This window comes from Nerophis lumbriciformis, linkage group LG08 (assembly GCF_033978685.3).
Source record: "Nerophis lumbriciformis linkage group LG08, RoL_Nlum_v2.1, whole genome shotgun sequence".
Lineage (NCBI taxonomy): Eukaryota > Metazoa > Chordata > Actinopteri > Syngnathiformes > Syngnathidae > Nerophis > Nerophis lumbriciformis.
The window spans coordinates 40,923,465-40,936,647 of record NC_084555.2 but is presented as its reverse complement, the minus strand read 5'-3'; the positions used below and the strand labels follow the sequence as shown (position 1 = coordinate 40,936,647).

The window sequence follows — 13,183 nt, the reverse complement described above, 5'->3', positions numbered from 1 at the left end:
TACGCGCGTCTATTGGTCAACAAATTCATCCTGCGCTCTGATTGGTCAGTTTCCATAGGTTTCCCTCAGAACTGCAAGACGCCGATATTGCATTACATTGTGGCAAAATGGCGGCTGTCATTCAGAATCCACTAAAAGCGTAAGTAATTCAGACGTTTTTGGCTATTTGTTATTAATTAGTTATTTGCCAACTTGCACGGTACCACGAGTCTGTCGCACATTCGAAACCTGGTTGAGTGCGTTCGGTCGTTATAGCTGTCTAATTTAATGTTGGTGTACTTCTTGCATGGCAAAGTAGTCTGCTTAGTTGTGTTATCTACACAAGGTTTTAACGTTTAGCGCTTAAACACCTTCTTCGCCTGACTGACACTAGCATAGCTTCTCTCCGGCTTGGCTTTGCCCCCAAGCGCCGGAGAATGTCCGCCTCGCTTGGCTATACATTTTATTTGTAGAAAAAAAAACTGTCGACAGTTGTGCCTTGGAATTATTAAGAGGAGATTTTATGTCGGAGGTTTGTCAGGCAACGCAGTGGAATATTCAGAGACATTCCGAAAGTGCTTTCTAGTTTTCAATTTGTCGACATGTCAACTTTGGCTCCTCCGAGCGCAGACGTGGTCAGGAGCCGGCGAGGCGAGGGAGGAGGAGGAAGAGGAGGAGGCATTTTGTGTTTGCATGCTTGCAGGCCAAATGCACTAAAGTGACAGCAATGGCACTGAACCGACGTGAGCAAAATAAACTCATGATATGTATCCATTGTTATCCCCTCAAAAAGCAACGCTCCACCTAATTTTCTCAATTTCTCCTTTGTCCTTTGTATTGTCTCACATGCAACCCCAAGGCAGTTTCCTTTGGCTGTTGACTTGTAAAACTAGGTGATGCTTTGCACAGCAAAACAGTCCATCATCATTGTCCTGCTATCAAAGTAGGCAGTCCACTGTGCCTTTAAGTGGAGGAGTGCTAGAGATTAGCTTGGTCCAGGATCCAGGGCCCATCTGTCAGGAGAGATGCTCTAACAGAGAGGAAGTGTTGAGCACAAGCAGGAGAACCATCTGCTTCTTCCAAGGAGGTATCCCTTGTTTGCTCCTTCCCATCTTCCATAGCCTGGAGCACAGTGGACCTCACCACACCTTGTCCGATGGTTATTGTTACTGCTGCAGAATTGCCCAGTGGTTTTCCACTCATGTTAGGTTAGCTGGATTGATTGGAGTTGAATGCATGCTCATCACACAACATATTGGATGTGTCTCTTGTTTGCCAGTTGACACGTGCCAACTCTTATAAAATGTGTCCTATAATGCATGCCTGCAGCATGTAGTTTTGTTCTGTGTTGTATTTTTTGCGTGACAACCCCCACCTGTATTCCCGTCAAGTGGAAAATCTCCCCTCAATCTGTTTAGTGGCCTGAGCAGTCGTTGCTAGCTGTGCAATCAGCTCTGTTTTGTTGGCAGCCGATAAAGCAATTCGGTAATACTTCAAATTAACTGCTTCTTAACAACAAATTGTGCTAGTTTCAAAGCACACAATCGATAACCGTATTTTTCGGACTGTAAGGCGTACTTAATATCCTTTCATTTTCTCAAAAATCAACAGTGCGCCTTATAACCCAGTGTGCCTAATGTACGAAATAATGCTGGTTGTGCTAACCGACCTCGAAGCAATTTTATTTGTAATGATAAGTGTGACAAGTAGATGGTAGTTACACATAGGAGATACGTATAGACTGCAATATGATGCCAGTAAACAAAACCACAACTTTAAATGTTCTATTGAAAATAAAGAACATTACACACGGCACTCAAAAATCTGTCAAAATGTTTTAGTATGACTTTGAAGCCGCATCGTTTGATGGATTGTCGGCCCATTATGGCTACCGTAGTCAGAGATACAAGTATTACTATGGTGTCTGTATAAAGACCGCAAAATGGCACCCATTAGCAGACATATTATCTGGCGTTTTGTTTCACAATATTATGCAAAACCAACTTTTCTTACCCTCTGACACCTGCTGATGTGTTTTTGAGCTCTACATAAGTCCTGAAAATGTGCGTAAGTCCGCCACTGTAGTCCGTGACGATGCCGTAGTTGATAAGCGTCTTCTTTTTCTCTATCTTCTTGTTATGGGGCATTCATCCGCCGCTGTTGCCACTTGTAATATAAAGTAGTGTAAAGTTCTAACTTATATCTTGCTATGGAAGCGCTAAAATCTACCAGTGTAGTGGGTTTACATAATTCACCTACGGAACTTTAGTTATTAGAGAGTTCCGGTCGGACGGTTTTTCACGGTACACACGTTGTTGCATGAGTGAGCCATGGATGAGGAGATGCTGTTTCGTTGTTGATTTAAGTAAAGTCTGAATGTCATTAAATCAGTTAGTCAACCCCCGTCCTTGCACGCTACACCGGTACAACATAGATGACAGGGAGAAGACGCTGTCGAAGGTGAGTCCCTTAAATAAGACCGCCCACAAAACGGCGCATTATGAAGCGACTGTCAGAAAGCGACTTGAAGATGGTCTGTAAAACATAATTTATGCAACATTTTGACCAAGGAACCACCATTACATGTTATGTAGACCACAAGGAAATGTTTTAAATTTGGAAAAAAAATCACATGACCCCTTTAATGCACCTTATAATACGGTGCACCTTTTGTATGAAAAAAGACCATTGGCTCATTGGCAGTGCGCTTTATAATCCGGTGCGCCCTATGGTCCCGAAAATACGGTATGTGTCTTATGTTACAAAGCATAATAGGTCCACAGTGAAAGAAAAACACGCATTCTGCGGATATAAAGGCATATTTAAAAAAATTAAAAAAAAATCTTATGCCCTAAAAACAATGTTGTTGTTGGAGAAGTAACATCCTGTGTTGCATTATTAGAACCCCAAAGTTTTAAATTTGAATGATTTTCTTTTCTAAAATAAAATAAAAAATCATAACACAGGAAAGCTATTTCAGCATATGTTTTAAGATATGTCATATCTTAAGAAAAGAAAACTAGTGCTAAGAAACTTTTATTTAATATAGTAAGTAGGGATGTCACGGTATGAAAACTTCTTATCATGATAATCGTGGTAATTATAAATGTGCTCAAAATTTTCAAAAACTACTTTTACTGAAATCTTTTAAGCAAGTTTAAAAAAACAAAAAAACACATTCAAAATGTATATACGGTATGTACCTCCAAGTAAATAAATAAATGATAAATGGGTTGTACTTGTATAGCGCTTTTCTACCTTCAGGTACTCAAAGCGCTTTGACACTACTTCCACATTTACCCATTCACACACACATTCACACACTGATGGAGGGAGCTGCCATGCAAGGCGCTAACCAGCACCCATCAGGAGCAAGGGTGAAGTGTCTTGCTCAGGACACAACGGACATGACGAGGTTGGTACTAGGTGGGGATTGAACCAGGGACCCTCGGGTCGCGCACGGCCACTCTTTCACTGCGCCACGTTAAATGTGCATATGAAAGCAACACAAGCATTATAAACAAAGTAATATGACAGAAACAAAATAATACTATAAATAAATAACAAGCGGTAGAAAATTGAAGGATGGATAATAATAATTGTAAACATTTTGCAAGATGGCACCTTATGGGCATAAGACATAACTGCACTTTTTGTCCGTACAGATAAAAATTGTGTGTAGTCTAAAATATAGGACTGCACAATTATGGGCAAAATAATAATTAAGATTATTTTTATCAATATTGAAATCACAATTATTAATCATGATTATTCATTATGTTTGGTAAAACAGTGTTGGGGTGTGAAGGTGACGGAATCATGTAATCTGTAATATCTAATAAAAATTATCTCGATAAATGTTATCTATATATTTAAAGTAGTGTTGTCCTGATACCAATATTTTGGTACCGGTACCAGTACTAAAATTATTTCGATACTTTTCGGTACTTTACGGTACTTTTCTAAATAAAGGGGACCACATAAAAATGCATTATTGGCTTTATTATAATAAAAAATCTTAGGGCACATTAAACTTATGTTTCTTATTGCAAGTTTGTCCTTAAATAAAATACGGATCATACGAGACAACTTGTCTTTTAATAGTAAGTAAACAAACAAAGGCTCCTAATTTAGTCTGCGGACGTATGCAGTAACATATTGTCATTTTCCATTCTATTATTTTGTCAAAATTATTAAGGACAAGTGGTAGAAAATTAATTATTAATCTACTCATTCTTTTACTGTTAATATCTGCTTACTTTCTCTTTTAACATGTTCTATCTACACTTCTGTTAAAATGTAATAATCACTTATTCTTCTGTTGTTTGATACTTTACATTAGTTTTGGATAATACCACAAATTTATGTATCAGTCCGATACCAAGTCGTTACAGGATCATACATTGGTCATGTTCAAAGTCCGTATGTGTCCAGGGACATATTTCCTGAGTTTATAAACATAATATAAATTAAAAACAAAACAAAAGAAGATGTTGTGATGCCAAAAAATATCGACATAATCATAGTAGTATTGCTCCTGTACTTGGTATCATTACAGTGGATGGTATGTGTAGATACACCAATGGCGTTTGTTTACATTTTGACGCCGGTTACCTACGGTGTGTAGTAAAGCATGTTTAGCTATTCCTCGTCCTGCAGGGACGATACTTGTAAGAAACGTACTTTATTTGTCGCCATTGAGGCAAGGATTATTGATTTAGAAGTCGCTAAAACACTGCTGGATTTTAGCCGCTAGCTATCCATGTCTTAAAGCACCTCTTCCTGAGAGTGTTTTAGTGTTATAACTTCACCTTTATCGTTAGTTTTTAAGCCAAAATGCGTCACCTTTCAGGAAGTAAGCAGTGTTGCCTAAAATGCATTAATAAATTAAGTTTTTTCGGTAAATAACATTTAAACGGTATTACTAACCGTCTGGAATTTTATCGCAATTTATCATTATACCGTTTACCATTACATCCCCAATAGTAAGTTATTAATTAATAGTTTTTTTTGTAATTTGCTCACAGTTATATTTTTCAGACCAAAAAATATAACAAGAACTTCACCCTCAAGCTTATGTAGTGGTTTGATAGAACATCCATGCATTTCTACCGCTTGTCCCTTTCGGGGTCGCGGGGGGTGCTGGAGCTTATCTCAGCTGCATTCGGGTGGAAAGCGGGGTACACTGTTGTCTGTCTATCTGTGTTGGCCCTGTGATGAGGTGGCGACTTGTAGAACATATGTTTTCCAAATCGTATATCCATCCATCCATCCATTTTCTACCGCTTATTCCCTTTGGGGCCGCGGGGGGCGCTGGAGCCTATCTCAGCTACAATCGGGCGGAAGGCGGGGTACACCCTGGACAAGTCGCCACCTCATCGCAGGGCCAACACAGATAGACAGACAACATTCACACTCACATCCACACACTAGGGCCAATTTAGTGTTGCCAATCAACTTATCCCCAGGTGCATGTCTTTGGAGGTGGGAGGAAGCCGGAGTACCCGGAGGGAACCCACACAGTCACGGGGAGGACATGCAAACTCCACACAGAAAGATCCCGAGCCCGGGATTGAACCCAAGACTACTCAGGACCTTCGTATTGTGAGGCAGATGCACTAACCCCTCTGCCACCGTGAAGCCCCAAATCGTATATATTCTTCACAATTACTAATTGTTGAATGACATTGTTGAATTGCTTGTCGGCTCAAGGAATTTATTTGGCATTCAGGCTTGTTACTCACTGCTGTGTTGCCACACGTACACTCAGGGATGTAACGATATGAAAATTTCACATCACTGTTATTTTGGCCAAAATTATTATAGCGGTATTGTTGAATGTGCTCAAAAAGTACTTATAAACACACTGAAATCTTATGACCTAGTTGTTAAAAAACCCACAAACAAAACAAAAAAAAACCCCCAAATTATTAAACACTGTTTACTAGCACTATTAAACCCACTATTTTGCATGTTTTGTGCTTGTTATGCATCACTGATAGTATTTAATTCTCAGTATTGTATTTATTTGAATTGCTAAGCTTTTGTTTTAAATATTGGTTGGTACTGCAACACTTTAACATTTAAATTAAATATGCCTAACAAATAAAATATATCAACTTTAGACATTTTAGGCTTGTGCATACCAACAACAAGGATGACTAATTAATTCATAAATAATTATTTTTACTGTAACTATGCTACTCGTTCGGCTGTTACAAAATAGAAATATTAATCAATCAATATTAAACTTGTGTCTATTTTAAAAGCAAGAAAAAGTGTTAAAAAACCCAAATTATTATTAAAAAAATATATAGCAACAATAACAACAAATGGTAAAATACCAAAACTATCTAACTTGCTAAAAAAATAACCACTTTGTGATGATGTGTTTTAAAAGCTGTGCACTGGTATAATATTGATTATTGATTAACACAATGTCCTAGCATTTTTATCAATATTATTGACTCAATGTATAGAATTGTATCATTGTTTAATTCTTTACATTTTAGCTATCTAATAGATTGTTTTATCTTATAATACCGGTGCATTGGTGCCTAATGTTTTGTGTGTTTGTGTGTTTGACGGTGGTTATTGTACCTTTGTTCATCCATCCATCCATCCATTTTCTACCGCTTATTCCCTTAGGGGTCGCGGGGGGCGCTGGAGCCTATCTCAGCTACAATCGGGCGGAAGGCGGGGTACACCCTGGACAAGTCGCCACCTCATCGCAGGGCCAACACAGATAGACAGACAACATTCACACTCACATTCACACACTAGGGCCAATTTAGTGTTGCCAATCAACCTATCCCCAGGTGCATGTCTTTGGAGGTGGGAGGAAGCCGGAGTACCCGGAGGGAACCCACGCAGTCACGGGGAGAACATGCAAACTCCACACAGAAAGATCCCGAGCCCGGGATTGAACCCAAGACTACTCAGGACCTTCGTATTGTGAGGCAGACGCACTAACCCCTCTTCCACCGTGCTGCCCCTTTGTTCATTGTACTGCAAATTAATGCTGCTTTAAAAAAGTACTTGAATTCATTGAGACAAAGTTTTAGTTGGCGGACTTTGACTAAAATTGTAGTTAAAGTTATTTTTCACAAAACTTAGTCTTACACTTTTTAGATAGCTAGCAAGGTAGCACACTAACAATCTTATGGAGTTGTGATTGCATCCTCCAGATGTTTGACATTCCCCCGCTTTAAATGCTCCCTTATCACAGATGTAGTCTCATAAAAACAAAATCAGCTTTGCAAAATGAGCAAGGTATTCATGTTTTTAACAAGAATAAGAGGAAATGTTCCCACACTTTACATATTTTTATAAGAAGAGTGTATGGATCCACTTTTTTTTAATTTTTTTTTAAAAATAATGTAGGAGTAGAGATAAAGAGCTGAGAGAGCAGTAGTTCTGAGCCAGTGAGTATATTATCAAACTTCCCTAAACAACTTTCACCCGGAAGTGTCTCCCCCATTATGTGGTCCAATCTGGCCTATCCACTAATCCTAAATCTGGTATTGAGAACACTTAGTGCCCCGCTACACAACCCCCCCAAAACACCAGTTTTGGCACTAAAAATAACAACCAAACTTCATAGAGAGAGAAAAAGAAACCACAAAAACCACAAATGCAGGTTGTTCTAATGTAGATTGTCTAAAAGGAAGCCTATTGTGGCTAACTCGCACAGTCTCCATGGGTACAGACAATTTGGGGGCCGACCTTGAAGGCAGCGAGCCTTGGCCGGAACAGTGGGCAATTCAGATCGTATGTCAAAATAGGGAACGGGGTCCAGGATAGCTACAGGAGGCCGGCCCCGACAAGGTGGGAGTGCAGGCAAAGTCACGCCGTCCGGGTCCTGATGGGCAAGCTTAATAAACAAACACGACTGGTAAATCTCATAAAACAGAGTCCATTAGTGAAGTGAAGTGAAGTGAATTATATTTATATAGCGCTTTTCTCTAGTGACTCAAAGCGCTTTACATAGTGAAACCCAATATCTAAGTTACATTTAAACCAGTGTGGGTGGCACTGGGAGCAGGTGGGTAAAGTGTCTTGCCCAAGGACACAACGGCAGTGACTAGGATGGCGGAAGCGGGGATCGAACCTGCAACCCTCAAGTTGCTGGCACGGCCGCTCTACCAACCGAGCCATACCGCCCCATTAGCCGCTGAAAAGTCTGTGCTGACCCCCAAAGGCCAAATTGCATCCTCAAAAACTTAAATATTCAAAAAGAGTTATTATGGCAGTCTTAGGTATGTCATCCAGCTCCAGCCAGGCGTGTAGAAAAGTCCTGAATGGGTGGGTTGGGCTAACGGTCCGGCCTGGTGACATTATTAAGTCTGCAAAAATACCACAAAGCCGCCACAGCCCCCCGCTCCCCAGGTTGAATATGTAGAGGCGAAGCCCAAGGACTGTTGGAACACTGTACAATCCCCAGTCTCTACAAAGTGGCAAACTCCTGCAATGCCAGAGCCAGTTAAGCAGAGTCAAGCCACCGTGCCCGAGTGAAAACAGTGCCTCACCCCGTGCTTTGCGACTGCTGCCGAAAACGTCGGCACAGTCAGTTCCAGAAACCATGCGAAAAGCCGTTGATGAACATCCCCCACAGCGAGCATGTTGGCTAGGGCACGGGGTCCGGTCCCCTCTGTGTGCACAGGCAAGTGGAGAAAGAGACAGAGTCAATAAAATGGCCATTTGAGATGTCCACCAACAGTCTATCTGCACACAAAAAAAACTCTGCTCCCAGAATAGTGAACGTACAGTTAGAAAAATAAAAAAGCAGTCACTGGCCTGGTGCGGATGCTGGTCCCATTAGTGGCACTCAGCGGGGGCCTGTGGCTGTCCTCGGGCAATGCAGGCAGGATACTCCATTGGGCGCATGAGTCCACCAGCCAGCGGCAGTCCTACAAACCATCGGTGACAAAAAGCAGCTTAGCCACTCCGTCCTTGCTCACTGCTGTCAATGAGCACTGACTGTGGCGTTTCCCAGGCCCGGGAAAGCGCAGGGCGGCACGCAGCGCGGCACGCAGCGCTTTGCCTTGGTCCCAAAACGTCAGTGGAAAAGGCAAAATTCAGCCTCCCTGCGGCGACGAACCGACACCGCAGCCACGGCACCAGCATCAAGTTCCTTCGGGGCATTCCAGGCCTGTGCGGGCAGCATGGCTTGAACACTACTGGCGAGCAGCCAGAAGAATCCTGTCGGCTTCCTCAGTCAAACCCCGGTAGTCAGCAAGTTGGTCAGTGCCGTGCGTACCAGAGGCGGTAGCTGACGGAGAAACAGCTGCATGAACAGGAACGATGCATCACCGAAACCGTGTAATGGGAGCATATTCTCCACCAGCTCTGTCCCCCAGGCCGTTGAGAGACAGGAGGCGGTCAGCTTGTTCAGCGTCGGGCAGCTTGTGCAGCCGCAGAAATAAAGTCTTAAACGCACCGTACTTGTCTGCCGCCGGAAAATCCCTCAAATCGCCCATAACTCACCGCCTTGTCTAAGCGTCCAGAGCAGAGACAACATGGTAATACCATGTCTCATCTGTCGTACTCCCTCAAAGCTGAAACTGGGCTTCCACATGCTGGAACTAAGGCTCGAGATCGTGCTGTCAGAACTTTGGGAGTTTCACTGTAGAAGAAAACACGGCAAAAGCCGCTCCTGGCTGTTGTAATGAAGCCGAGCCGTCAGGCATAACGAGACCACCAACGTTAAACATGTTTAATAAATGTCAAGGTCACCGATGTAGGAGTCAAGATAATGAGGTGAGAGAGAAGTAGTTCTGAACTGATGAGTTTATTGTCAGACTTCCCTAAACAACAACTTTCACCGGAAGTGTCCCCACATATGTGTGGTTTCATCCTATCCACCAATCCTCAATCTGCTGTTGAGAACACTTTGTGCCCTCACTACAATATGTGGCTTTGCTACTACCGGTACCTTTCAAAATACGCCCACATTGTTGCTGCGAAAAGTAACTGAACAGTAGCCATATTGAATGTTTGCCTTTCTATCTAGGAACTAAAAGTAAGGGGGACACATAGGTAGTATGGTTCTAACCCAGCAACTAAGGCGATACTGAAAAAAATATATATAAATGCACCGTATTTTTCGGACCATAGGACACACCCAATTATAAGGCGCACCGCCGATGAGCGGGCTTATTCAGGTATATTTTCATACAAAAGGCGCACCGGATTATAAGGCGCATTAAATAAGTGAAGTGAATTATATTTATATAGCGCTTTTTCTCTAGTGACTCAAAGCGCTTTTACATAGTGAAACCCAATATCTAAGTTACATTTAAACCAGTGTGGGTGGCACTGGGAGCAGGTGGGTAAAGTGTCTTGCCCAAGGACACAACGGCAGTGACTAGGATAGCGGAAGCGGGGATCGAACCTGGAACCCTCAAGTTGCTGGCACGGCCACTCTACCAACCAAGCTTAAAGAGGTCATATAACATGTATATTAGGGATGTCCCGATCCAGGTTTTTGCACTTCCGATCCGATACCGATATTGTTTTTGCACTTCCGATCCGATACCGATACTGACCGATACCGATACTGACCGATACTGGCCTATCCGAGCATGTATTAAAGTTTAAAGTTATTTAGCCTACTTAGTTGTCAGAATCATGTTGAAAAGGGTTTTAGTACTCTTGATGACAACTAGCCAGCTGAATTAGGGGAGTTTGAATAATACACAATGGTTGGTAACCAGAAACTGACCTGTTTATTCAAGGATAAACACAAAATAGACACAATTATACATGACAAACAGAAATGGCATCATTGAACTAGGGCTGGGCGATATGGCCTTTTTTTAATATTGCGATATTTTAAGGCCATATTGCGATAGACGATATACATCTCGATATTTTGCCTTAGCCTTGAATGGACACTTTGATGCATATAATCACAGCAGTATGATGATTCTATGTGTTTTGATTGATTGATTGAGACTTTTATTAGTAGGTTGCACAGTGAAGTACATATTCCGTACAATTGACCACTAAATGGTAACACCCGAATAAGTTTTTCAACTTGTTTAAGTCGGGGTCCACTTAAATTGATTCATGATACAGATATATACTATCAGATATATACTATCATCATAATACAGTCATCACACAAGATAATCACATTGAATTATTTACATTATTTACAATCCGGGGTGTGGAGGGGGGCGCCGGATGTAAGTGTCAAAAAGACAGCCAAAAGAGTTTGATATGAGAATAAATCTAAAGTTAAAATATAGGGTAGAAATGCACCCATTTGCAGGAAATGTAGTCTTGATTTTCAAAATTTTCTTTCAAGGCTTGCATGTCTACATTAAAACATTCTTCTTCATACTGCATTAATATATTATGCTACTTTTAAACTTTCATGCAGAAAAGGAAATACCAACTAAAAAAATCACTAATTTTTTCATACGGTGTTGATGTGGAAATTTTTGCCTCGGCATTTTGATGGTGTGGGCGTGTGGCACCGAATGGAGATAAGCGTCTCGACAGACGTTACAATATTTGAACAATGATGACGAAAACTGTTTTCTCTGTCGTGTCCGTGTGTCGAAAATTGTTATGCGCTTATTTTTTTATTTGATTTTGTGCGTGGCATATAATTGCTATGCGCAGAGGACGCTTGAGCAGTGCGCAATTGCACAGGCGCGCACCTTAGAGGGAACGTTGGTCACACAGCTGCGCCATACTTGCAAACCCTCCCGGATTTTCCGGGAGACTCCCGAAATTCAGCGCCTCTCCCGAAAACCTCCCGGGACAAATTTTCTCCCGAAAATCTCCCGAAATTCAGGCGGAGCTGGAGGCCACGCCCCCTCCAGCTCCATGCGGACCTGAGTGACGTGTCAACAGCCTGTATTCACGTCCGCTTTCCCACAATATAAACAGCGTGCCTGCCCAATCACATTATAACTGTAGAATGATGGAGGGCGAGTTCTTGGTTTCTTATGTGGGTTTATTGTTAGGCAGTTTCATTAACGTCCTCCCAGCGCGGTAACAACACAACAACAGCAGTCATGTTTTATTCTACCGTAAAGCAGTTCGTCTGCCGTAAACAGCAATGTTGTTGTAATATATTGAGTTGGAGGCCATAACCAGGCGAGGTGATGAAGTATGTCTCTTTACTGTAGACTTCAGAACAGACTCACACACTTGACGTGAGGTGCGCAACACCACGTAAATCGTTGGCCAACCAAAAAGTAACCCCAGTACGCTATAGCCAACATTCACCAGGAGATGGCAATAGACAAACATAGATTACTCTATTTATACATTCCTCCACTTTTAGAAATGTAGAAGTTACTCAAAATAAATAAACAACCCAACCAAAAAATGCAGCAGCTCAATTAAAAAACTGTACTTAAGCCACATTCTTTTTTCTTTTTTTTTAGTACTGAACTCTTAACCCTCATTTGTAAACAATAACATTCTTATTATACAAACAGTATATTGTACTCTTTTAACACATATTTTTACACTGTCTTCAGAGATTCAGTTTTTTTGGTGGTACTCGAAACCTTTCTGGGTACCTGCGAAAGGGTGTTCAGCATGGTTAGAAAAATAGTGACAGAGAATAGAACAAGGATGGACAATTCAATCCTTAACTCAACAATGAGTAGATGAGTGTTATGTGTGTGTATATGTGTAAATAAATGAACACTGAAATTCAAGTATTTATTTTTTATATATATGTATATTATTATATTTATATATATATATATATATATATATATATATATATATATATATATATATATATATATATATATACGGCGTGGCGCAGTGGAAGAGTGGCCGTGCGCGACCCGAGGGTCCCTGGTTCAATCCCCACCTAGTACCAACCTTGTCACGTCCGTTGTGTCCTGAGCAAGACACTTCACCCTTGCTCCTGATGGGTGCTGGTTAGCGCCTTGCATGGCAGCTCCCTCCATCAGTGTGTGAATGTGTGTGTGAATGGGTAAATGTGGAAGTAGTGTCAAAGCGCTTTGAGTACCTTGAAGGTAGAAAAGCGCTATACAAGTACAACCCATTTATCATTTATATATATATATAATAAAATAAATATATATATATAGCTAGAATTCACTGAAAGTCAAGTATTTCTTATATATATATATATATGAAATACTTGACTTGGTGAATTCTAGCTGTAAATATACTCCTCCCCTCTTAGCCACGCCCTCAACCACGC

General features: G+C 41.3%; 1 protein-coding gene across 3 annotated transcripts in view; it reads left to right on the top strand.

Annotated features, from left to right (window-relative positions):
• The first annotated feature begins 23 nt into the window (after window positions 1-23).
• LOC133611803 (zinc finger protein DPF3-like) overlaps window positions 24-13,183 on the top strand; it is an 81,885-nt gene continuing 68,725 nt past the window's right edge. For all 3 annotated transcript variants that reach the window (XM_061968940.2, XM_061968938.2, XM_061968939.2), the window contains exon 1: window positions 24-139. In XM_061968940.2, coding sequence (XP_061824924.1) covers window positions 108-139 — 32 coding nt within the window. In that variant the 5' untranslated portion in view covers window positions 24-107. The remainder of the gene's footprint in view (window positions 140-13,183) is intronic.